The sequence below is a fragment of the Sciurus carolinensis genome, chromosome 14 (genome assembly GCF_902686445.1).
Source record: "Sciurus carolinensis chromosome 14, mSciCar1.2, whole genome shotgun sequence".
Taxonomy (NCBI): Eukaryota; Metazoa; Chordata; class Mammalia; order Rodentia; family Sciuridae; genus Sciurus; species Sciurus carolinensis.
In genome coordinates this window covers 19,906,586-19,932,780 of record NC_062226.1, presented here as the reverse complement: position 1 = coordinate 19,932,780, position 26,195 = coordinate 19,906,586, and the positions used below count along the sequence as shown (strand labels likewise).

The 26,195-nt window shown below is 57.9% G+C and overlaps 1 protein-coding gene across 4 annotated transcripts in view; it reads left to right on the top strand.

The window, feature by feature from the left end:
* The window catches only part of Col27a1 (collagen type XXVII alpha 1 chain), a 127,612-nt gene that overhangs the window by 9,714 nt on the left and 91,703 nt on the right, over positions 1–26,195 (top strand). For 3 of the 4 annotated variants that reach the window (XM_047524083.1, XM_047524082.1, XM_047524086.1), the window contains exons 3-7: positions 717–2,467; positions 10,004–10,057; positions 13,840–13,893; positions 23,196–23,249; positions 24,536–24,589. In XM_047524083.1, the coding sequence (XP_047380039.1) occupies positions 717–2,467; positions 10,004–10,057; positions 13,840–13,893; positions 23,196–23,249; positions 24,536–24,589 (1,967 nt within the window). The remainder of the gene's footprint in view (positions 1–716; positions 2,468–10,003; positions 10,058–13,839; positions 13,894–23,195; positions 23,250–24,535; positions 24,590–26,195) is intronic. The other variant, XM_047524084.1, reaches the window with a different exon arrangement.

Genomic DNA, 26,195 nt, shown 5'->3' with positions numbered 1-26,195 from the left:
GCCAACGTAATTACTGGGCAGATCGACCACAGTCAGATGTCCACACGCTTGACCAGAGGAGAGAGGCGGCAGGGATACCTGAGTCTCCCTGCTCTCTTCAAAGCCATGCCGGGGGACAAAGTCTGCACAAGTGTCACTCTTCAGATAGCAGAAGAGTGTCGGCTCTGCCCAGCCAGGGACAGACCGCTCAGGGAAGGAGACTAGGCAGGGTCTGGAGAGGGTGGCGAGACCAGTCAGGGCCCTGGACTCCTTACCAAGCTCTGGTGACAAGTCAGTTCCTGTCCCTGTGGCCCCTCAGGTAGAGGACTGCTTCCTGGAGGAGGTGGCTTTGTGAAACGTGTCCTCGTTGGCCTCCTTAGCACTGAACACTGGCAGTGGTGTCCTCGTGACGTTAGGTATTAGCAGCTATCATTTGCTAATGATAAGTGCCGGATTTTTTGAAAAAAAGTGTATTCTCTCATTGAATTGTCATGAGGTTCTTCCGAGGTTGATCCTGTGATCATCCCATTTACTAGGTGGGGAAACCGAGGCACTGAGGTCACGGGGAGGTGGCAGAGATTTGAACCCGGGAGGTCTGTGTTTTCAGTCACCACATGGAAGATGACGCAGGCCGCCAGGGGTCGCGGTACATGCTGGGCGGCCCCAGGGCAGCGCCCTCGGCCACTGGCATGGGACGGCCTGTGTTCAGATGTCCTCTCCCTCTTCCCTCCTCTCAGATGTGGACGTCCTGCAGCAGCTGGGCCTCAGCTGGACAAAGGCCGGAGGTGGCCGGAGCCCCGTGCCCCCGGGAGTCATCCCGTTCCAGTCGGGCTTCATCTTCACGCAGAGGGCGCGGCTGCAGGCCCCCACGGCTGCCCTGGTGCCCGCCGCCCTGGGCCCGGAGCTGGCTCTGGTGCTGAGTCTCTGCTCGCACCGGGTGAACCACGCCTTCCTCTTTGCCATCCGCGGCCGCAGGCGTGAGCTGCAGCTGGGCCTGCAGTTCCTCCCCGGCAAGACCGTGGTCCACCTGGGGCCCCGGCGCTCCGTGGCCTTCGACCTGGACGTGCACGACGGTCGCTGGCACCACCTGGCCCTCGAGCTCCGTGGCCGCACGGTCACTCTGGTGACGGCCTGCGGGCAGCGCCGGGTGCCTGTCCCGCTGCCGTTCCGCAGGGATCCCATGCTCGACCCTCAGGGCACCTTCCTCTTTGGGAAGATGAGCCCACATGCTGTCCAGTTCGAAGGTGCCCTCTGCCAGTTCAGCATCCACCCGGTGACACGGGTCACTCACAATTACTGCGCCCACCTGAGGAAGCAGTGTGGACAGGCTGATGTGGACTGGCCCCAGCTGCGGCCCCTCTATCCCCGAGACTCCAGCCGACCCTTCACCTTCCAGAGTGGCCTGGCCCTGCTAGGCCTGCAGAACTTGACCACTGCCACACCTGCCTTGGGGTCACGGCCAGCAGGCAGGGGGCCCACAGTGACAGTGGCTCCTGCCAGGCCCACCCAGCCCCAACGGACGAGCCCCACAGATCCTCACCAGCATGTCCCAGTGGGAGGTCCAGCCCAGACCCCACTGCCACCTGCCAAAGGGTCAGGCAGCAAAGCCCCTCCTGGATTGTCCCCCGCCCCTTTGGCTGGCTCCACCAGAACTCTTCCTGCAGCTTCCCAACCATTGCCAGTCCCAGCCACCCAAGTCCCTCAAAGTCTCTCCGCCAAGCCTTCCGTCCTTTCTCCTTCAGTCGCCCCTGAGAAAAGCCCTCATCCTACCCAGAAAACGGCTCTGCCTTCATCCACAAAGCCGGCTCCACCCAGCCAGAAGTTGGTGCCACCCACTTCCCGCCCAGCGCCTGTCAGAGTTCCCCATCCCACCGCGAAGCAGGCCCAGAGGATCCCGGCCACGCCCCGACCTCCAGCCCCCCGTGCCCGGCCCCCGACTCCCGCCGCCGTCTCTAAAAAGTCGGTTTCCACAGTAGCCCAGGCCGAGGCCCAGCCAGCCAGCCAGGCCGGGAGGCCAGCCTCTGCCCACCCCGCCGCCCACAGACCTCCCCGGCCCACCAGCCCTGGCCCTCCCGGAGCGGCTCGGCCACCAGCCACGACGGTGGCTCCAGTCCTGGGCACTGGAACTCCCAGACCCGCACCCCCTACTCGCACTCCTGGTTCAGTCTCCACCAGAAGCCAGAAACCCACTGGATCGGAACCCTCCAAGAAAGCCGGATCCAAGAGCGGGCCCCAGAAGCCCGTCCCCCTCAGACCTGGGAAGGCAGCTGGCGATGTCCTGTTGAAGGACCCGACCACCAGGGCCAGTCCCAGCCAGTCCCTGCCCGGGGAGCAGACCGGCCCGGCCCTGGTCTCAGCCCCTTCAGGAGTCCTGTCCCCCAGTGCCCCGCCCTCGAGTGGCGGACATGCCTTCGTCCACCTGGCAGGACCCACACCGCTCCCCCTGCTGAGGGGGCCTCCAGGGCCCAAGGGAGACTGTGGCTTGCCGGTGAGTCTGGCTGGGGTCTGCAGCAAGTGGGTGGCGGAGGGCGGCTTGGTCAAGAGGCTGCTCCTGACCGGGCGGGGGAGGGAGGGACCTCGGGCAGGGAGCTGGGTGGCCGAGTCTTCACTGGAACCCTGGGCGACTCCTCGGGGGCCGGGCTCCATCTGCACCTCCTGCGGCAGAGCCCTGGTCCACTGGGCGGGACTCAGGTCTGGGGCCGCCCCAGGTAGCGGCAGCCCTGTGCCCCGGTTGGCCCAGGTTCAGGGTCTTTCTGTGCCAACCCCACTGCTAAGGTCCAGTGGCTTCAGGAGCCATTGACATCCTGGCCCCGGGTCAGGCGGAGTGAGCAGGGTGAGCAGCAGAGTGGCCTCCAAGCCTGGCTCTCTGGACAGCAGGCATGCGGGAGTCGTGGGTGAGGGTCGACCCGAAGTGGCTCTGGATGAGTTTGGTCTGGCATGTGCAGTGTTCTTCTCTTTTTGAGAAATCTATTGAGTTACCAATATTTAAAAAATGTGAGAGGTTTCTCACAAAAGTCTTTGTGACCAATTTCTCTTGGAACGTGGGAGGTAGGGTGACCGGTGGGCAGCTCTGCTGGACAGGACAAACCCTCTGTCACCAAGGGTTCCCACTGGAGCCATCCCTCCAGGCCTGTCCCTCATTCCTCTTGCTGCCTGGCCGGTACCTGTGGGCATTTGCTTTGCCCCTGTTAGCAGAGTTGGGGATGAGGGAGGTCAGCATGGGCCAGAGTGCGGGGAGGGAAAATCAAGAACATTCCATGTGCAGGAGGTGGTCTCAGGGTCCATGCCTTGGTGTGCCGGGGACCGTCTCCAGGGGCAACGACCTTCCCACAGCTGGAGGCCAATTCCTCCGGGTGGGGAATGGTGGGGTGGAGTTTCCAGAAGGCCTGGGCCTGTTCCTTGCTCCTTCTTCCTTGGAAATGGCCCCGGTGTGGTGGCCTGGAGCCGGGTCTCCCACTGGGCAGTGTTGGAACTTAGGGCTCCCTACGATGTGGAGACAGTGGCAGATGCTGGGACTTCCCAGGCCTTACAAACACACTTAATGAGTTTTAATAATCATTAGGAATAATATTTATTCAACCCGTCTCCAAGGGGACGGAGCGTCCGCTTTTATTATAACCATATTGCAGACCTTATGGAAATGCGATGCATTGCAATGCAATTATGTCAACGTTCCTTTGAGTTCCATGTTCTGAAATTGGCAGTGGAGGGACCTGGGGGCCACTGCTTTCCTGAGGAGACAGTGAGGAACTCGCCACCCCGCCAGGCTGTGCAGCCTGACTCTGGCCCCGGCTGCTCTTGGGACCTGACACCTCAGCTTCCCTAGCTGTGTGTGAGGTCAGAAGCCGGTGAACTGTTCCCTTCCACAGGGGTGGGGAGGCCCAGGGTCCCAGCTCTGGCCACACAGCATATCCCAGCTCAGTGGTGGAGGCCAGCTCTCCCTCCCAAGGCCACGGGAGGTGTGGAGGGGGGAGGCCAGGTCTAACGAGCAGAACTGGAATAGGAACAGATTTTCTTTTCAGTCTAGAGTCTGACTTTGGGGCCTATTTTATTTTCAAATTGCCCTTTCCTGGGGCTTGTAACTTTGGGTCTCCTTCTGCTAAACCTCCTCCTTGAACTTCTCCATTATCAAAAAAGGTACTGGATCAACCTGGTCTGTGGACAGATGCTTAGGGATTATTCAGTTCAGTCCTCTAATAGGCAGTTGAAGAGGTGGAAGACTATGCCCAGAGAGGGCCAGGACTTGCCCAAGGCCACACAGCACATAAGAGGGCAGAGTTGAAGTTGGCACTTCAGACTAGACTGGGAGACCAGTGCATTCCATTCCACGCCCTCTTATTCTCTCAGGGCTCTGGGTCACAGGGAAGGGTGGACAGGGCTTCAGAGGTGAGTCAGGCCTTCTCCTTGGCCTCAGAGGAAGGGCTCAGTATCCACAGAACATTCTGCTTTGGTAGCCAGTCAAGTTGATGAGCTGCTTCCTCCTGCAGAGCATCTCCTGGAGCCCCTCGTGGGCTGGTCAGGGGTCAGGATGTGTTGCTGACCCCTGTTGGACAGGTGGGCAAGCTGGGGAGAGAGAGAGGAAGGACCTGGCGAGCGGGGCCCAGGGGTTCCTGTGGGAGCTGGGCTGCAGCTCTGGTCCTGCCTCTGTTCGAGGTCTTCCTGCCGTTCCAGGCCTGACCACCAAGGGTTCCACCTGCTCACACCCCCCCATGCTGCCCCTACCCTGCCTGCCTTGCGTGCTCCAGGAGGGACCAAGAAGCTTCTAGAATCTTTGCCCACTGTGTGGCAGGTGGCAAACAGGTCTCTCCTTTCACCCCAGATACCAATGTATAATGTCAGTGGCACCTTTGAGCAGTGAAGTGACTCCCCTTCTCTCTGTCCTCTCTCATCTTCAACCAACCCCAGAGTCTTCAGGATCTAAGCAGCGGCAGGGTTGCATTGCCCTGGCTCTGGGGACACACAGACCTGGGTTCAGGTCTGGCCCCGCCTTCCTACTGTGACTGGTCCACTCTGACCCTCGGTTTCTGTAGACGGGGGGATGACAGCTTCCAGGTGCCGCGTTTGAGGACACCTGCAAATTGGCTAAGAGGCCACACAGGAAGCTGTCGTAGAGGGGCAGCGCGTGGGGCCATCTCGTCTGTTCTTCAGAGTGACTGGGGAAGTTCTTTCCCTCCCCAGGGGCTCCGTCTCCCCTGCGATGGGGCATCAGAGGAGCAGAGCCTGAGGGGGTTCCTGGGGGAGTCTGTGTGAGCGAGGCTCCAGGGGAGGGGTGCGAGGCTGGCAGAGGCTGGGCTGGGGTCCCTGAGGTCTGAGGGGCCTGAGGGACGGTCGTGGCTGTGGGAGGTGCTCGGTGGGAGCCCAGGTGGGCCGGAGGCAAGGGTGGTTCCCAGGCGGCAGGGAGGCCCCGGGGGCGCTCTGAGGGCCTCTCTGCCCACCGCCCGCCTCTGGCATTTGAGCCACTAGCCCTTCCTGCCAGGTCCCCTCGGAGGTGGGCCGGGGGCCTCAGGCAGGGGCTCTGTGACCATCCTTACGGAGCCCAGGTTGTCCACCTGCCAGGCTCCTGGAGGTGCACAGAACTGCTCCGGGTGGCCGCGGAAGCAGGCGCACCCTGGACCCGGAACGGCCTGGGCGGGAGGGCTGCCCGCAGCCGCCGTCCATTCCTCCTCCGCACGCTCTTGCTGGAGTGCCTTCCAGGGGCCTGGTGCGGTGGCAGGCACGCCACCTGTCTGAGCCCCAGTTTCTGTCCCTGTAAGATGGGGACACAGTGCCACTCACCCTTCCAGGTTCTGTGGCTGCAGTGAGGGAGGGAGGGAGGACACCCAGGCTCCGTCCCAGCCCGAAACCCCCCCGCCAGGGCCTCACCTGAGGGTCGTCTTGGAGGCTCACGGTTGGAAATTGGGGCGAGATCTTGAGACCCACCCCCACACTTACTCTGGCCCCAGGAGAATGGAGGAGTGCTTGGCTCTGCCTTCTGCAGCCATCTTGGAGGCCCTACTGTGTGCTGGGCGATGTGTATGCTGGGCACTGGATGCAGGCAGGGTCAGGGCTGCAGGAGAGGTCAGGAGGCTGTTTGCAGAGGTGTGGGCAGCGTGGGAGGAACCGGTCAGCCAGCTGGAACCTACAGGATGTGTGGTGACACCCTGGCCTGCAGGAACTGGGGAGGGGACGGGTTCCCCAGCCCTGGGAGAGCTGCGGCCGGCCACAGCAAGGAGAAAGCACAGAGAAGTGACATGTCCCCCTCTCCTGTGGCAGGCTTGCTGGGGTCTCCCATTGATGGATCCCCTTGCTAGAGGCAAGGAAGCCAGGATCTGCTGGTGTAGGGTTGGCTCCCAGGGTCAGAATGGATCTGGGGGCAAAGGGAGAACAACCCACGTGCACGCCAAGGGCTCCACCCCCATTTGGCAGCTGAGCAAACCGAGTGCCCGAGGCTCAGGGAGACGCAGGGATGTGCTCAGGGCCACTCGGTGCTGGATTCCATCGAGAAACTTGGACCCAGCTGTTCTTGGGAATAATCGTTGACTTGGGTGGTCAGAGAAGGGAGGGCCCTTTGAGACTCCTGCCCACCCCATCGGCTGCAGACACAGAGCAGAGACCAAGAGGGTCACACGGCAGAGAGGACACCCAGGCCTGGACGCCGTCCCAGGACCCCAGGCCTGTAAATGGCCCCCTGGCGGGCGGGCTGCTGCAGCTGGACACAGGGCGGGCTTGTTCGAAGTACGGGCTTCCCCCAGGTCTGGCTGCTGGAGGCCAGGACCTGGGGAGGCTGTGGGGGCGTTTGCGTGGCCGAGCGCAGGCCTGGCCCGCCCCCTCCTCGGCCCTCTCAGAGGCCCTGTTGTTTGCGGAGTGGAGTGGAAAATCCCACCCGGCCGTGAATCATCCCGAGCCACAGCTCAGGCTTCAGGCCCTGGGAAGAAATGGCAGCAGGCAGGACAGACAGGGGCTCGGGCCAGGGGAGGGGGCGCGGGGCCCGCAGCTAGCAGAGTGGGCGCTGAGCGGGGAGGGGTCCAGCCGCTGTGGCCCCCAGTGGAGTGCAGGGTCCTCGGGCCCTTGCTGGGCCCCGGGCTGACGTCACCAGGCTGGGCCGTGGGTCCTGACTGGCACTTGGAGTCTGTCCTGCAGATGCCGTGGATGAGGTCAGAATCCGGCCTGGATGCCCCCATTTCTAGGGCAGAAGAAATGCCAAGAGGGAGTGTCCAGGCTCTGCAGCTATGGCCACGCCGCAGCTGGAGCCCAACTCCATGAACTGCTTCTCCTTCCCCCCCTGGGCCTGGACCTTCTCCTCCTTGAGGTGGAAATGGTTTGACTGTTCTTCTCCCTCCGATAACCCCTCCCCGGAACCCCATAGCTCAGTAAGTGCCAGTGCCTGCAAGGCTCCAGAATGTTCCTTTTCCAGATGAACATAGAGTGGGAGGGACTCAGCGAAGGCCACATGCCCAGTCAGTGACACACCTGATAGTATTGCCCATGGTAGGAGAACAGGTCCGACCATCCTGGCTCTGCCTCTTGTTAGCTGTGTGACCTTGGGCAAGTCACTTTGCCTCTCTGAGCCTCTCTCTGGTTTCTTGTCCATTGAAAGGGTATTGTTTTCTTACAGCAATGCTTAGCCCCATAGAGTTTCCCTTCATTTCTGGGTCACCTGGGAGAACTGGGCCAAGGACAGTTTTCTAAGGGGGACACCTTTGGCTCTCTCCCCAAAACAGAGGTGGGGGGGGGGGGCACTTAAACTTTCGAGTGGGGAAGTTCCAGGAGCATGCCTAACCAAAATAGCAGCGAACGCTTTTTGAGCTTTCACTATGTGCCAGGCACCAGGATTAGCATGTTTTATAGATTATCTGTGGCTAGATGCTACGGCTCGCCTCATTTGACAGTTTCGGAAGCAAGCCTTGGAAACTGGAAGTAGCTTACCCCAAACCACGCAGCCCAGCATGACCCCAGGACCCGTGCACTGTACTCTGCTGCTCCCACCGAAACCAGCTGGGGAGGAGAGGAGGGTGGACTGGCCCAATCCCAAGCCTTTGGGACAGGACTGGATGCAGGACTAGAGACCGTCCCCGAGTGCCAGTTTGGCTGGAGGAACCCGGATGTGCAGTGGAGGCTGGGACTCATCTGAGGTCAGGCAGCAGCTTCATCCTCCCTCCCCTGGGGCTCCTGCCCAGTGACCGCCAGGCCTTGGTGCCCGTATCTGCCCATCTGGATCGCTCTGGTTTTTATTCATGGACCGGCGAGCACGTGGTGCTCACGGGCCAGCCTGGGCCGAGGCTGCCCAGCGTGAGATGGGGATTAATGACCAGCCAAGGCGGGCTGTTTTCAGCGCCGACTTCAGCTCTGGGCAGGAAACCTGGAATCTCGCTGATGGTTATTTGAAACAAATGAATTCCCCAGGCCTCACACATCCTCGAAAGCCTGGCTTCCTCCGAAGGCCGCGGGCCCAGCGCATCACATCAGGCACTTTAGTTAGTCCTCATTCACTCCTCGGGGGAGACAGGACAGTTGCCATCAGACCATCTTAAAGGGGAACATGGGAGACTCAGACAGGCGGAAGGGACCGCGCGGAGTCCCCAGCTCTGACGCAGGAAAAACCAGGAGCGGAAGGAAGGTCAGCCCAGGACTTGCTTGATCTGCTCGGCTGCCTCCCTTTCTGTGCGAATGGAAGGGAGTGAGGACAGGCAGATAGATGCCTCTTAAAGGCCAAGCTTGCGGGTTAGACCTTTCTCCTGCGGGAAATGAGGAGCCGTTAAATATCGTTGAGCAGGGGTGAGCCTGGGGAAGGTGAGTGAGGCTGTGGAGGAGGCCTGAGAGGGGCGAGTGCAGAGGACAGAGTGGAGGCAGGGAGGCCACCAGCACTGTTGCAGGTTCTTAGGGGGCCACGGTGAAGGGTGGACATCACAGGACACTCGAGTGCCCGTATGTACCAGGCACTGCGCTAGACACAGTCTCATCATCCTTGAAACAACCCACGCAGGGGGTATTGCTCTTCTGTAGGCACAGGCTGGTTACCGTATTTCACTGTGGAATCATCACCACTGCATTAGCACACGCTGCATGGGCGATCCACGCATCCCAATTGTGCCCCAAAGGCAGTTTAGTAATAATGATTTTTAAGTAATAGAAGCACAATTTTTTAATTTTTTTTTTTTTTTTTTTTTTTGTACCAGGGATTGAACCCAGCGGGACTTAACCACTGAGCTGCATTCCCAGCCCTTTTTATTTTTTATTTTGAAACAAGGTGTCACCAAGTTGCTAAGAGCCTTGCTAAGTTGCTGAGGCTGGCCTTGAACTTGTGATCCTCCTGCCTCAGCCTCCCTGAGTCTCTAGGATTCCAGATGTGTGCCACTGCGCCCCCCTAGCACAATTTTTAAAAAGTTTTTACGTAATGGTTGCACCCCACTTTCTTGCAAAAAAGAAAAAAACACCCACAAAAATTGGTGTAAAATCTGGGACGATTATGTGGTGATATATGGTGACTTACCTAAACCTTGCTGCTAAATGAAGGGGTTGCGTGGTGGATGAACCCTCTGTAAGCTCGCTGTCTCTCAAGGGTGCAAGAATGCTTGGCGTGACCTTGGCCGGTCCTCGCCTGCTCTGGCTCTGCAGAGACCTTGGCTGAACTCGGAGGTTTCTTGCTGTTTTATTTAATCAAACATTTGGCTGAGCCCTGGGGAAGGCGACATGACTCATAGCCATTAGTTTTTTGAGGAGACCATGGTGTGGTGGGAGACTTCTAAGCAGATCTTTCCTCAAGTGACATAGTGCTCTTGAAAGGAGAGGGGAGAGGGTTACACCCTGAGCTAGCTGAGTGACAAAGACGAGGCCTTCAGAGCTGGAGCAGTCGTGGTGGCTATTTCTGAAGGACTGGGAAGCCCCCAAAGAGCATGAGCTCCACAGGGGCAGCGACTCAGGGACCCTCTACTTAGCATGGGGTTGCTATGCCCAGAACTCTGGGTAGGGATGTTGAACGACTGGTAGGTGCCGTTCCCGGCTGCCACTCGGCCCTGTCTGACACTGTCTTTCTGCTTCTCCTCAGGGTCCCCCTGGGCTGCCTGGGCTGCCTGGACCTCCTGGCACACGGGGGCCTCGGGTAAGTGATCACATGCTGTCCTCCGGAGCTCTGGGTGGCTCTTGGGCCTGTCTTCCTGGCCGTCGGGTCCCAGCTTGCTGTGTGTCCTCAGGCCCTTCCCTGTCCCTCTTCCACTTGGGGCATGGAGGGGCTGTGGGGTCCTCGGGGCTGCTCTGAGGACCGATGTGGCACGGGACAGCAGTGACCTCTTGCAGGGCCTCAGCTGCTCTTTGTGAGCCTCACCCCTTGCAGCCTGAGGTGGGGAAGGGGCTCCTGAAGACCATCCCCCACTGGGCTGCAGTGTTCGTTGGGGAGGATGTGACAGTTGCGTGCGTCTTCCGTTTCTGCAGGGCCATCCTGGGCTAGGGATGTTGACACATCAACACGTCAACTGGATGGGCCCTGCCAGGGAGAGGCTGAGCTCCCCAGCCTGGGAGGGAGGCTGCAGGACAGCTGGGCTGAGCTACAGGGACTGATGTGAGTGAGCCAAGCCTCAGAGAGACAGCAGCTCCCGTGCCCGCGACCTGCGTGCCATGTGCACTGCCTGTTTGACGCCCCCTCCCACCAGCAGCCCCAACCTCGAGGGCCAGTGTGATCACTCTTTTCTTTGGGACAAGAACCGAGCAGCACCTCTCCAAGCCAGGCCTGGAGTCTAGGCTCTTATGCATGTTCTGGGACGCTTTCGGGACCCTTAGAGGGAAGTCTGCCCCCTTTCCTAGTGGGCAGGGACCAATGGCTGAATCAGCCTTTCCCACGCTGGGTGCCTGGCGAGGCCCTGGCCGAGGTAGCTGCCTGGGGCATATTTTTAGCGCTGGTTCTGGTTATGCAATTACTGGAGCCCGAGTGCCCTACAGACCTGGCCCTGCGCTCTCTGGGCCCAGGGCTCTGGAATCTCCTGTCTGAAGTCACATTTCCTCTTGGCTTTGGTGCTTCCAGGAAGCACAGGCTCAGAGCTGGGGATACACAGGTATCACGGGCACTGCCAGCTGTGGGACCTCACTGCCTGGGCCCGCATGAGGCCCCTCGACCTTGCATTCCAGGCCCAAGCAATCTGCCCCACCCCCAAGCTGTCCCTGGGCGCTCCGACCCCTCACCTCTGCTTGGACCCTCCTCTCTACCCTGCAGCCCTCCTTTGAAAGCTCCTCTTCCAGTTATGGTTACAATCAAATGCCACCTCCTTTTCTGATGACTGTCCCCTCCCCAGGTTTCTGCAGCAGTGCATCTGCCTCCCTGGACGATGCAGATCACACTCTCAAAGCTCTCACTGACCACGGAGCTCCTTGCTCCTAGGCATGCCTCACTCCGTCTTCCCAACCGTCCTGAGACAGGTTCCAAGACCACCCCCTGTCTGAGAAAACGGGGCTGGAGAGCTTCAGCTGCTTCAAATGAATGAGAGTGGACGCCAGAGCCAGGGTTGAACCAGGCAGTCTGCCGCAGGCTAATCTTTCTGTCTTCTCAACTAGCCCCCCAGGGTGGAGACAGGCCTTATTTTCCCCCTCATCTTGCAGAGTGTCCTGGGTCAGGCAGGGGCTGGGCAAATGCTTGGAAAAGTTTTCCACTGTGGAAGTCAAGAACATTCCCCCCAGAAGCTGTGGGGTCTCAGGCAAACCCCATTCCTCTCCCGGCCTCAGTGTCCCCATCTGTGAAAGCTGGGATCTGGGTATGGCTTGTCTGTGGTTTCACCCAGTCCTGGGTGCATGACCCTCTTGCTGTGCTTCCAGGCTCCATGGCCCTCCACCCCCTCATCCTGTTTCTAGGCTGGAAATTCCATAGATCAGAAAATTCCAAAGATAATAGAGAGCTGCATTCAGCAATCCCAGGGCTGCTCTGCACAGATGGCAGCTCTGGGTCCCAGGGAGGGACAGGGTCTTATCTCAGGGCCCCTGCACCTTCCCACCTCCAGATACTCCCTGAGCCCTTCGAGGGATGTGGGGGAAATCCCTGAGCCCTTCCTGCACCCACTCCCTGGGCTGCGACATTTTTAGAATCAGTCTGCTTGGCTTCCAGTCAACTATGGGCTTCGGCTCTCTGCAAGGCAGTGGCTGGAAAGGGGTGGGGAGTCGGGGCAGAGAAGCAGGAAGCCCCCACCTTCACAGGCTGCAGATGGGGTAACCGAGAACTCCAGCCCACCATCTGTGGGGCAGCTGGGGGCACAACTGAGGGGAGGCAGCCACCCCTGGCATTACATGGCCCATGCTTGGTCCTGGGGAAGGGGGCTGGGTGTCAGGGTTGCTCCTCAAGCACCCACCCAGCCTGAGCTTTGCAGTCAGACCCAGGATCCTGCCTGGACCGGACATTTCAGGTTTCTAGATTCCTTAGAGACCCCTGGGACCCAGGGCAGATGAGGAGACTGAGGCTGGGGCAGGGGAGTCGCAGGCTGAGGATCAGGGCCCGACACACTGGGGTTTCGTCTGGGTGCCGGGGTTCAGTGTTTGGTGGGCTGACAGGAGGGTTGGGAAGGCTGGTCATTTTAGGAGGGTCACACGTGGCACTTGTAAATTCCCCAGGCTGAGTGCATTCTGGACACTCTTCTTTCCTGATGCCTTCAGAGAAGGGGAGGGTCCCAGTTCAGGCCTCGAGGAAGAGGGAGGCGCCTTGGTTGGAATGTGACCGGCAGCAGCTGGGAAGCGAGCCTCAGAGGGGAAGGAAGACAGTCTGCACAGCCGCCTCCATGAGCCAGGAGGGGCTGGGATGAGGGCCCCGTCACCCAGCAAGAGGGGTCGGGGCAGTGAACCCCTCTAGGTGCCCATTCCCACCCATGCTGCCCCAGGCTATTCCTGTTGAGCAAAGACCCCTGGGTGCCGCCTGACTTGGAGGGTTTGTGTTGGCGTGCTGGAAGAATGCAGCCAGGGCTCTTGCTGGGGACAGTGGACATGACAGGAGCCAGCTGTCTGGGGACTCAGAGCTGCCTGGGAAACTGCAGGGCCATGGATCACTGGGTTTGAAGCCTGCAAACTCAGGACCCCACTCCCACGCGGCCACGGCCGCAGCTCTGCTCTGCAACCTGGCCCACGCTCTTGGACTCTCTAGGTCCTGCTCCAGGGTCCCTGGAGGGCCTGCAGCCTCAGGGAGTTCTGGCCATGCGCTGTGGCCACAGGGGTGCACCCTTGTGCAGAAGAGGTCAGGTGCATCCTTCGTGAGCTCTGAACTCCAAAGCCTGGTACAAAAGTCCAGCTGGAGTCCAAAGGGTAGAGAGGCCTCCTTAGGCTAGAGGAGTCCCAGTGCCTCGAAGAGATGGCAGGCCTGTGAGCCAGGCCTTGAAGGACGGGTCTGGTTCCAGTCAGAAAGGACCGACGGATGGGCAAGACATGTCCTGCGATGGGAAGGGCATGGCCAAAGTGGCCAGGAAAGCAGGACCAGGCATGTTGGAGAGAAGCTGATCACTAAGCGTCGTGGCTTGAGCTCGAGGAAGAGGAAAGGGCGGATGGGGCCAGACCTAGAGAACGTGGGGAGGCGGCAAAATCTAGAGGGTAAGGGCTTGTACTCAGAGGTCGAGGCCAGCTCTGCCCTTAGCAGCTGAGTGACCGAGACAGTTACAACCTCTGAAAGCACTGGCTTCGTCATCTCCAAAATAAGGCTGGCACCTACTGCGTGCGCTCATGGGATGAAGCAGGGTGAGCCCCGGGAAGTGCTTGTGTGGAGTTTCGGCACAGAGGGGCTTTCGAAAAAGAAGGCAAGTAGCCGTGACCGTGGAGGCTTTGGGAGATATCACTTGGTGGTAGTCAGGAGGAAGGTTCCAGATGTTGCTGGAAGTGGGGTGGTTTCCTATTTTCTCTCACTTTTTTGTTTCTTTCCCCTTTCAGGGTCCTCCTGGGCCGTATGGAAACCCAGGCCTGCCCGGCCCTCCTGGAGCCAAAGTGAGTATTTGCTGTGGGTCTGGAGATGTTGTCGCGGAGTGGGTGCTGGGGCCGGGGCCACGTTTGGGGTGCCCCCCAGGGGCCTCTGGTGGAGGGGCTGGCTGCAAGGTCATGGCAGAGGATTCCCATCTGGGCCAGAGACACCTGAAAGCCCTCTCCTGCTGGCCCTGGACTGGTCTGGGGCCCCTGTGAGAAGTCATGGGCTTGGCTTCCGGCTGGGGGAGACGGGGTGAGAGAGGCGGCTGCCCTGCAGCCTCAGAGGGCAGAAAGGAGCGTGCTGCCCCCAGGGAGAGTTGTGAGGAGCACAGGTTTTACTGGGGTGTGAGCGTGACCGTTTTAGAGCTGGGGAGGATGTGTAAGAATCGTGCTGTAGAAAGATCGCCGGGTGCCGCGTGCAGGGTGGACTCGGGTGGGGACCAGAGTCAAGACAGGGCGGCCGGGGTGACACGGGAGAGAGGTGGGATTGATAGGATGCCGATGAGCATGAGGGGAAGAGGGTGGCTTCCTGGCACCGGCCTGGGTGACTGAACCTGGAACCCAGCAGAGGGACTGGGGTCGTGTTGCTTCTGGGAACCTGTCCTCCAGCCAGGCGGTGGTTCATGGGGAGCCCCGGGGCTGGCGAGGGAGCCTGCGGAGGGAGATGGGTGAGCACCCAAGTGCCTCCTCCCCCAGGGAGGCTTCCAGCGTACTCCTCCGGTGTGAGAGCTTAGCGGCTGGCGCTCTGAGGGCTGCTGAACTCTGCCCGTTCCTGGAGGGTGGGCAGCGGCTGGTGTTGGGTGATGCATGGAGTGAGTGGCTCCGAGCACTAAGAAGGCAGATGGGGCAGAAGCAGCGAGGTCAGGGGAAACGAAGTCTCAGGAGTGGCAGGACATGTCGGGGGAGGGAAGAATCATGCAAAGTCATGGAAGTTCAAAGAACAGCGACTGTGCGGAGGGAGGGAGCGTGGGCGCGCGGGCCAGGAAGGGCGGTGGGGCTCCTGCTCAGAGGCCTCCCGGCCCACCTGTGCCCACCGTGGCATGAGAGGTGAAGAGCACCCCTGGACTTTGGCAGGCCCAGACCCAAGGTTCCCCTTTGCTCATGCAACTAACTGCAGAGGTCAAAGACTGAAGGGAAGCCTGCGGCAGGCCCCAGGCCAGCCAGCTGGCCAGCGTCCTCCCAGGCCGAGCCGTCCTGCCTCACGAGCAGGCTCCTGTGGCCCGTCAGCTTCTCCTTGTGGACAGAGGCCACATGTGAGTAGCCCTGGATATGCCAATCTATGCTGCTCGCCTCCTGGGCAGAGCCCTTGTCCAGAGCTGTCATGGGGGCACTGGGCTTGGTCCCTTCTGGTCAGTGACTCTCAGGCCAGGCTGGACTGGGACCCCTTCTCAGAAGGTGAGTGAGGGGCTCTCAGGCGTCCTGTGCCCGCAGCTGTCTGGGGTGCTCTAATAAGGCAAACGCCCATGATGACCCCTAAAACACCATCTATCGGAGCCTTACCGCGTGCGGGACTGGGCCCACACTCCACCGGGCTTGTCTCATTGGATGCCCCACAAACACCCAGAGATGAGCGAGCTCCTGTACCCATTTACAGATGGGGAAGCTGAGAGGCAGACAGATAAAACCCTGTCTAGGAACCTGACCCCGTGGGTCAGGGGGAAAGGCGGGAGAGGGGAGACTCCAGCTGCGCTGAGGTCACGGGCACATCAAGATGATGAAGATCAGCAGCTGTTTTGAATTGCTGTTCTGCTTTGGGCCTGTTCCCCCGCTTCCAGGCTGACCCTTTGCTTCTCTGGCTGCGGATGTCCCATCTGCTCCGCCCTCTGGCCCATGCTGGCCCTGCTCGACCTTTGAGCCCTGCAGGTCCTCAGTGCCGGGCTCACAGCAGCCCACTGCAGCCTGCTAACAGATATGCCATGGCAGGAGGGGTCCTGCCGGCAGCTTCTTCTCCACTTGGAGAAGTTGGCCACTGAGGCTTGTCCCTAGCAGGTGAGTTCTGCTACCACCTGGGGTGGGACCTGTGGACTCAGCCTCAGGGACAGGATTCCAGCTTCACTGACTGAGCCCCAAGGTCATTCCTTGCTAACCCAATTGCAAAGGTCAAGTGACTTCATGCAAGTCATTGATTGACTGGCCCCAGGCCACACAGAGAGTGAGTGTCCAGCATTATGTGTATCATGGAAGAGTTCCAGAGAAAGCACTGGAATCAGAGGCCGTTTCTTCCACTGGGACTTGTATAAGTCCTTACCTTTCCAAGCAGATGCAAGGTAAGGGTCAGGCAGGCCCTTGCCTGGACACTTGGCCCTGAGCCCAGGAGTGAGCAGAGGTGGCCCCAGGGCAGACCAGTCGGGTGGAGGCCCCAGGCTGTCCTTAATCTCAATGAGGCATGACCAGGATAGGTTCTCCCTGGGAGGAATTGGTGGCTTGGCGGAGACTGAATGAGTGTCATGCATCTGCATGGGTGGGATTCTGCAGAGAGGGTCCTTGCTGTTCACCAGAGCCCCTGGGCAGTGACCTGGTGGGATCATAGAGCTGGCCTGCCCCAGGCCCAGTGCTGGGCCCTCCTCTTTCAGCATGGTGTCTGCTTCCAGAGCTGCCTCTGGGACCAGCCATCTGGTATCCTTCATTGAGCACCTACGAGGTGCCGTGGACAGAGAAATCAACCAAACAGATGGAGCCTGCCACCAGAGCTGCCCTTCACCTGACTCGGCCACGGTGCAGTCACTTTTAGCACCATCTCCACCCTCAAGACCAATGGCCTTGTAGGCTGAAGGTCCCCTGCCAGCCTCAAGGGTGGGAGAGACAGATGGGTTGAGAAAGATCATGAAAGGGAGAAAAAATACAAGTAGGGGCCTTGTGCTCTTGAGGCTGGTAGGAGTGGAAGGTAAAGGGCTGAGGATCCTCACTCCGTTGCTGTCTTGGCAGCAGCTGGAGGCTGTTTCAGGCCCTGGGTCTGCCTGTGGGAGGCGCTAAACAGATCAGACGGGGCTTCCACGAACCTGCCTCCTCCAGAGCTCGAGGCTGTGCCCAGGTGCCATGTTCAGATCTAGCGAGGGAAGGGCTCATCCATTTCCTCCCCAAGCTGAGTTCAGGGGCTCCAAGAGTGCCACCGAGACACTGGGCCCTGGGAGGGCCAAGGTGACTGACCCCAGTGTCTCTGGGCGGGTCCCTGGGTGGGTGCACTTCTTCCATCGGCACAGAGTCGTCACTTCAGGAAAGCACAGTGGTTAAGAGCATGGACTCTAGAGCCCGATGGCCCGAGTTCAAATCCCAGATCCATCACTTCCTGGTTCCATAACTGTGGGCAAATTGTTTGAACGTCCCATGCCTCAGGTTCCTCATCTGAAAAGTGGGGCGGTGAGAGTGGCTGCCCCCTCCGGTTGTCCTGAGCAGTGTCTGAGCGCCTGCGTCAAGCAGGGCTGGCCTGCGGGTCTGCCATGGACATGTGCCGGGTGCCGGGTCTTCAGGGGGCGCAGACAGGGCTGGTCCCTGCCTTAGTGGATCATAGAGGCGAACAAGAAAGAAAACGAGCCAATCATGCTAATAAATGCAGAATGCGTAGGGCCTGGGTCTCCTGGGAGGGGCCAGGCTGCTCTGAGACTGATCTGACGTGGGACGTGAGGGCCACCTTCCCAGAGAGCAGGAAGGTTGAGCCAACCTCTAAAGGGCAGTGGGTGACCAGGCAAAGGGACAGGAGGAGGCCGGGGAGGGCGGCAGGCTGGGGAAGTTTTTTGGACTTTATCCCAGGAGCAGCAGGAAGACATGGAAAAGATTTGGCAGAGGGGACTTGATGGGGAGGTTGTGAGGCCATGCAGGCTGTCCAGGAAGCACAGCTTGGCCCGAGGCCTACAGGGAGGCCTGGCGCTGCCCTGCTGGGGTGCCCATGCTGGCGCGGCGCTCAGGTGGGACTCGAGGCCCCTGTGCAGAGGGGCCTTGTGGGCGGGGCCAGGAGGAGGCGGGGCTCCTGTGGGGAGGGGCGGTACTGCTTTGGCTCTCAGGCAGCGGTTGCCCTGTTCCTGGTCTGGCCCACGCGTTCTGCACTGAATTGGCCAGAATTACTTTGGGCTCAGGGCACCAGGGAAGTTCAGGTGGCAGGGGGGCAGGGCTTGGTGACCAGGCAGCCACGGGCTGAGCCGGTGGGAGTGGGTGGAGGCAGTGCGGTGCATTCTCAGGCCTTGGGGCCCCGCACCTTCCTCTGCTGACCGAGGTAGGGCATGCTTTTTAAGGCAGTGTGGCAAAGTCCAGAAGGTATGGACAGGAAAGTGACCCTTGCACAGCGCCCCGCCCATGATACGCACTGAGAACATTTTGAGCAGCTGTGGCCAGGCACTGCTGGAGAATTTCACACACTGGTAGGGCAGATGTTATCACCCCTTTTTATGGGTGAGGAAACTAAGGTTCAGAGTGTTTAAGTAACTTGCCCAGGGTCACATTTTTAGTAGGTGACAAAGCCAGCATCCCAGCGTCTGCGGCTGGACCCAGTACATGAGTCACCAGGCAGCTCAGCCTCCAGCTGCTGGGCTCTCCTGGCTCCTGGCGGGTGAGTGTGGACCCACTGCACCCAGGCTGGACCTGACCTTCCCCACTTGACATTCACTGTGAGCTTCCAGCTTCTTAAATTTGCTTACCCGACACATGCTTTAGGGGCTGCATGGCATCCTGCCAACACCAGTATCCCATACTTTATTTACTGAGCTCCTTTTTTAAAGATTCTTTTTATTAATATACAAATAACATCTTTTTTTTTAAACAAGTAACATCTTGAACTTTATTTATGTGAACGTGGGACAGTCTAATTATATCACTAGGATAAATTCATAGGAATAGCTTTGCTAGGTGGTCTCAAGAATCTTGAATCTTGGCCCCACCCCTTGCTGGGTGGATGACTTTGGGCAAGGTACCTAAACTCACAGGTCTTCAGTTTCCGCATCTGTAAAATGGGATGATAGTAGTTCATACCTCGTAAGATGGTTCTGAGGATTAAGCTGTGTGAGGGGGATGGGTGTATCTTTATATAAATCAAGATATAGATGCAAAAATAAGGTATACATGCAAACACATACATATGAATAATTTATAACGTGCCTTGCACATAATGCCTATATGAACATTCAGCAGTTAGTTCATTAGCAGCTATCTTCTAGAAAGGCTGAACCAATTTGTGCTGCTGCTAATATTAAAAGAAAATAATTCGGTATTATTTTCACTTCAGGGATCATTTATGGTAAATGTATTTCTTATGTCTATTTTCATTTGCATTTTACCATTTTGGATTGGTTTATTTGGAGAATTGGGATGTGGTCATTTGTTATTAACTTGTAAAGTCTGTTTAAATTTACATGTAAGGTTATTAAATCATCACCTACCCTACAAAATTTTCCCATTCGTTGTATACCTATGAAGAGTATTCATGATGATTTTCACAAATGAAAGTATTATCTTTTTTTTTTTGAACTAACAATAATAGCTAACACTTATTAGGAGCTTATCATATGTTAGATGATATTCAGAGGGGCCTACCAATAGGTAAAATTTATAATTCTTTACTTTCTTAAAATTTTGGTGCTACGGATGGAACTCAGACCCTGTGCAGACTAAGCATGTGCTCTCTCTGAGCTACACCCCCAAGCCTATTTGTTTTTATACTTAGAAATTTATTTTCCAGCTGAAGATCAGATAAGTATTCATTTAAATTTTTTTATTTGTTCCTAGTCATTTCACAATATCATTTGTATTACTAAAAATTTAAAACCCTCTGGAATTAATCCTAGTTGGAGGTCTGAAACAGGGCTTTAATGTTGTTTTCCCTGTTGCATTTAACCCTTTATTAAAAAACCTTTCCTCCTCTGATTTTAATGTGATGGGCAAACGTCTACTTCTGGTCATTCCATTATGTTTCATTTGTTTTGTTTGCATATTTGTATGTTAGTAAAATAATACTTTATTTGACATTTACTATCTTTGTGTACTCTATATCTCCCTTAACTTCTTTTAAAATAATTCTGTCATATTAACTTTATGACCATCTTAATTTCCTTTAAATTGGAATTGTATTAAATTCATAAATGTATTAATTTATGAATTAGCATCTTTAAGATGTTAACTTTTTCTACCTACATGCATGGCTTGGTCTTCCATTTGGTTGAAATTTTTAAACATCTCTTAGTAAACTTTTATAGCTTTTATTGCATAATATCTGCACATTTCTTTATTATGTTTATACTTAGAAATTTTATGTTTCTTCTGCTGTTATTATTGGAATATTCTTCCCTGTTATATTTTCTAGCTGGCTCTCAGCTACTGAAGATAAGTCCTGATTTTTGTGTTTGTACTTTTGTGTTTAATCTATGGCCATTCCCCCCTTCAGTGAATTATCTTCTAAGTTCTACTGGCATTTCAGTCAGTCCTCTTGAATATTCTGGACAGGTACTTATGTAGCTCACAAAGGACTTACTTTTGTCTCCTTCTCCTCAAAAGGTGGTGGATCTTATTGCTTTTCATGCCTTATTGCATTGGCCAGAATTTCTAAACTCATGAAATACTAGTAGTAATAGTGGGAATCTACAGAGGAGGTTCCAGGACTGGGCCAGATTTGATTCAGTCCCACCCCTACTGTCCTCTCTTGAGATTCCCATTTGCTCATTTGCTTATTCATGAACAATTTTAGGATGCTGCCTCTGAACCAGGGTTTGTGCCACATACTTGATATCAGAGATGACTTTTACAGGGGACTTCCATTGTGGAATTTCCAATCCTTTGTTATTTATTCCTCCTTTGTCTCAGCCCCTCTCTAAGCCACGGTCACCTGGAACCCTCTATTCTCTCATCTCTCAACTTCACTTGCAGGAAGGAGCTCAGACAGTTCCCACGGTCTTCTAGTCCCACAAGACTCCATGAAGTAGTCCACATTCTCCATGCAGAGAGGGACAGTGACTTGCTGAAAGTCACCTGGGCTTGCTGGCTGCAGAGATGTATCTGGTGACCAGATTGTCACCCTAACCAAGATGTAAATGATTCATTCGACTTTATATACGCTTTTATCGTTCTCTGAGGCATTTGTTGGAGATGGCCTGGGAAGATGTATAGTTTTCTCTCTCCCAGAAGTCACCCTTCCCCTGACCAGGGGTACTTTGAGCATCCTTGAGCATCCCCTTTGTCCCTGGCTCCTCTTTGTCCTTCTCCAGTCTCAAGCCAGCTGTGAGTCCCTGGAGGAACTTACCTGCATTAAGGGCACGCTCTCCCCAGCCTCCTGTCTCCCCCTTATCACTGGTCATGGCTTTTCATTTCACCACAGTGTGCTGAAGCATACAGAGCGTGGACTCTGGAACCAGACTGCCTGCATCTAAGTCCCACATATGAATCATCTGGCCTAGGACACGTGATGTAGCCTTGCTCTGACTTAGTTTCCTCTTCTGTAAGATGGCGGTCGTGATGGTTCCTGCCTCTGAGCTTGGCGTAGAAGTCTATTGCACAACACCTGTGCTGCCGTCACTCCTGCTCTGTCTCGCTTCCCCTGGAGAATCCCCGTGCGCACCAGCTGTGTCGTTCTTTATCAGGGCAGTCCCTGTGTTCACCCCCAGGCGTGGCTTGCAGTGGCTGTTCCATAAATCTCGGTCCTTGTGTATTCCTCGGGCCGGGATTACACGTCAAGCCCTGTCCTGGCTTTGGAGAACGCAGAGGGAAAGCCGTGAAGAACCAAGGACCCAGGGACAGGGAGCGAGTCTGCCATGTCTTTGGTCTCAGTCTCCCCTCTTGGCAAATGACAGAATAGGACACGTGAAGACCCACCCCTGTGAACCTTCTAGTCCAGCTTCTTTATCAGCTGCAGACTGAGGTGGGCCAGGAAGGGGTGAGGGAAGCTGCAGCCCTTTCTTGGCCATGGGAACCTTGGCACGCTGGCCCTGGCCTCGCATGGTGGACGTCAAAGGCATGCAGTGGGGCTCCTGAGCTGCCGAGGGGAAGAGCCTGCGAGCCTCTGCAGGGCTGGTCAGCTTCCCTGGAACCCTGTACGGTTGAACTGATGTAGACCGCATGCCTAATGGTATCTGCACATAGTAGGTGAGCAGCGAAAGGCTGTTGTCCTCGATCTGGGAGGCTCTTTCCAGTTCAGAAAGTGACAATTTCCTGTGAAGAGTGACTGTCTGAATTTGGAAGGGCTGCGTTCTAATGAAGGAAAGTTGGCCAAGCCGACCTTCCCATGGTTCACGCCCAGGCCCTGGCAGGTCCGGGCCTTCACCCCAGGACTTGCGACTCTGGGACCAGCTGAGGCAAGGAGAGGAGGGAGCCTGGAGTGAGGGTGCAGGGACAGGGATTGGGAGCTCCTAGGAAGAGCATCAGGGTGGACTGAGTTTCCAAGGGCAGCTTCCTGAGTCATTTAACCAGATTTGACCAATGAGGCACTGCAGGCAGGAGCACTTTTGGGGACACTGTGAGCGACCAGCTGGTGAACTCTAGGCCCTTGCCTGTGCCCCAGCCTCCCCAGGGCCAGGGTCCTTGTGAGCACCACACACTGGACACACAGCTTTTGCCCCTAATGGGGACCCGCTACTTGTCAGATTCTCCCCAGTTCATGGCCTACTCCAATTCTTGGAGTCACGAGTTCAGGGTTTAGTCTCAGTCCCGCCCTCGCCTCTTCCTCCTGACCTCAGTTTCCTCAGACGTATCCTGGGTGGTAACACTCCACTTGCCTGCTTCCTCAGACCGAGATGGGAATCTAGGGGGTGACCTGTGCCGAGTCGTGCACAGAAGAAACTAAGTGGCTGTCAGGGCTCTGACCCTCAGGTGACCAGAGAGCAAGGAGGTAGTCGGCAGCATTCTGAAGCCCTCTGAGAGCCCTGGGGGCCTGGCGGGAAACTGTCCTAACCACACGCACAGCAGACTGGTCACCTGTATGGGGGCCTGGAGCTCTGCAGCGGGGAGGGCACATTCCAACACGTGCTAACGACCAGGACTGTCGATGAGACTGGCTTCCTTGGGGGTTGACAGCCTGGGCCTGGCAGCAGACAGGGCGGAGCAGGAGACTGTGTCCTGGGGAGAGACCCAGTGACCCTCTCTGTGGGCCTGGTGGTACCAGGAGGGTACAGACTGGATCACATGGCTGAGGCGGGATTATGACAATTGGACGCCAGGAGGAGGAGTGTGGGCCTCGCCTCATGTAGTCAGCGGGACCCGGGAAGGTGCTGGGCAGGGGCACGGTGGACCTGAAGATGACCCTTTGGGGTGTGAGTGGGGAGATGGATGGGGAGCCATTGAACCTTCGAAGAGTCTGTGGGGAGACGTTCTCTCCAAATGACTTGGTGGCCAAAGCAGAATTGTTTCTGTTTCAGGGACAGAAAGGGGACCCAGGGCTCTCACCAGGAAAGGCCCTCGATGGGGCAAAGGTAGGTTCCAGGGACCCCAGTGCTGAGGGAAGAGGGGTGGACTGTAGTGAAACCACCATGCTCGGAGAGGACTGTCCAGGCAGAGGCCATTCCTGACGAAGGCCGGAGGCCGGGAGGCAGGAGAGTCTGGGAACGTGGGTGTGGTTTGGATGCTCCTCGACAGCCTCCAGGGTTTCCCAGCCCTGGGCCACAGCACTCCTATGCCTGTTCTGAGGGCTCAACTCGTAAAACAGAAAAGCCTGCCTGGGACACACCTGTGTGGCTCTCTGCAGGACCTGCCAGGTGATCCTGCACCTAGAACCTTCCTCAAAGCCCAGACCCAGAAGCTCCCCACACACATCCAAGGCTGTTCTAAGGAGCGGGCTGGTCTGGTTCCTGAAGAGTGGAACCTGGCTGAGGGCTCGGGGCTCTCAAGCTGCCGGGGTTCACCAGTGGGGAGCAGCCGCTCCGAGCAGAGGATGCCATCTGTCCCTGGGGCTCTGCAAGTGGACAGCGCAGGACGGGTTGGGAGAGGGAGCCCAGAGGTCGCCTGAGCCTCTCACATGCGTACTCTGGAAGGACAGCTCCAGACAGTCTGGCTTCCCTCCGGACGTGATCCAAAGCCACCCTGACATCCAGAGCACTGGGCCTCCAGCCGTCCGCTGTGCTTCAGTGCGCCACGGTGACTTAGAGCCACATCCTCCCTGCCAAGCTCTTCCCTTCCTGGGTGGCCTGGGTCCAGGACAGTGTCCACACAGACTCCCCTCCATCTGGTCCTCCTTGCAAACTTACAAGCCAGGACAGATGGGCTCAGATTGCAGATGGGAAAACAGAGTCCCCACATGGGGTGCAGAATGGGACTTGTTCCCAGGGTCTGGGCTTCTCTCCTGCCCCTGTGCGACTGCTCCGGGTCTCATGGTGGTAGCGGAAATGTCGAGGCTTGGAGCCATCACGCCGGCCCTGGGACAGCATCTCAGGTGTAGGACAGGGAGCCCCTTGATGCGGGGAGGAGAACGCGGGTTGTCTCGAGTGTGGTTTTCAATCGGGGTTCTAGTGTCAGGACCCCCTCCCCAAAAGGCATCTTCTGGAGAGGCCCAGTTCTTACGTGGATCCGTGGAGCTGGTGAGTCCGGGGGGAGGCTGGGACCCCTGTCTTCTGCCGGCACCTGCTTGGTGGCCCGGCTCTCCTCTGAGGCCTCCAGGAAGCGCCACGAGAAGTTGGAGAAAACCAGCCCTCGGAGGTCACCTTCCAGCGCAGAGCATCTGCCCTCCCGCCACCACCTCACCCCCCTCGTCTGTGTCTTGCAGGGCGACATGGGCTTGCCTGGACTCTCCGGCAATCCAGGACCCCTCGGAAGAAAGGTACGCCTTGGCTTTGGGGCTTGGCCTCCATCACTGGGCTTGCTCGTGAGCTGGGGCCGCAGGCAGGAGCACTGGGGGTCACCTGCACCCCCGGATCCCACCCACTCCCTCGGCCCTGGGCACATTGTGTGGGGGTGAGCCAGGTCCTGGAGGAGCGCTGGATGGGGGCCCTCGATGTGGACGGGTCCTCTCAGCGTGATTAATGAGGTGTGACAAGAAGTGACCCTGGTTTGCTGTGCTTCCTCCTTGGCCTTCGGCCACTCCTGGGAAGGCCACCCTCAAGGATGCTTGAGGGAGCTGGGGGCCTGCGTCGGCCCTGGCTCTTCTGCCCACTGGCTGGTCGCCTGGGCCTGGGCCTCCCTCGTCCTACCAGAAACAGACAGTGAGCCCCCAGGACTGGGCCTCTGACGCAGGGACTAGGCCGGGAGCAGCGGGCGGGCGGGCTCTGCGGTGGTTGGACCTGGATTCTCCTCCTCTCCCTTTGCCGATTCCTGGCTAGGTGACCATGGGCAGGTCAGTGGCCTCTCTGGCACTTGACCCTCCTGAGGTGCTGCAGTGGGGAATGGACTGTGAAGGCAGTTGGTGGGCCCTGCTGGCCACCCACCCCTCCAGCCTTGCTTGAGAGTTCCGTCCCAGCCGCCCGGGCGGGAGGCGCGTGCCCTGGTTCTCGGTGGGGTCTTCGGGGGTCTTCGGCGCACAGTGCCCCTGGGCTGCTTCCTCCCTGACCTCCCCGGCTCTGCTCTCCCATCCCTCCGGACTACTCTGTCATGTCCACCAGGAAGCCTGCCGGGAGCACCGGCCCTCCTGCCCTCAGCCTCCACTCTGCTGGAGGATGCCGCCCATCTTAGCACAGTTATTTTTAGCCCGGAGTCTTGCCCCCCCCCCCGCCCCGAACCAGGGCACGCACGTCGGGTGTGCTGCTCGCTTGCTGAGCCCAGCATGGGGCCTGCCCAGAGCCAGTGTCCAGGAAACAGCACAGCACGCTGTAGGTGATCACTTTTTGCAGGAAAACCCCGGGAGACACAGGGGCCTTGGGCCGTATCTTGAGCTTCCGCCCTGGCTCCCAGCTGCGGCCACAGCTGCCCTCTCTCTGGGCCTTCTGGTCCTCACCTGGGCAGCTGTGGTGTCTCTGGCTCCCACTTGCCCTTGCTCTGATATCCCCATGGCCACGGGACTTGGAGGACCACGGCCCCTCCGCTTCTCCACTCACCGTGGCCGGAGCAGGCGTGCTTACCTCTCAGCTGTCGGCACGCTGGCTCAGGTCACACTGCGGCCTCCGCACCCCGCCTGCTTCCCTCTGGGCTCCAGCACCTCCTGGTGGACGCGGTGTGAGTGGAAAAGGCTCCTTTTAGTCCCGGCTGGTGAAGCAGCCTGCGGTGGGCTCACCCTGCCTGGGGTGGGAGTCCAGCCCAGGGGGCAGGAGATGGGACACAGACCTGGGCCAGCTCCTGGGGTCCCAGGCTCCCTGCACCCAGTACCCACCCACTGAGGCCGAGAGCCCCAACCTGGAGGAAGCGGCTCCTGAGCCAGGAGAGGCCTGTCCTCCAGGATGACCCAGAGCCTCGAGCCGCTGGAGACTCTTTGGCAAAGCCACATGCTCTGAGCG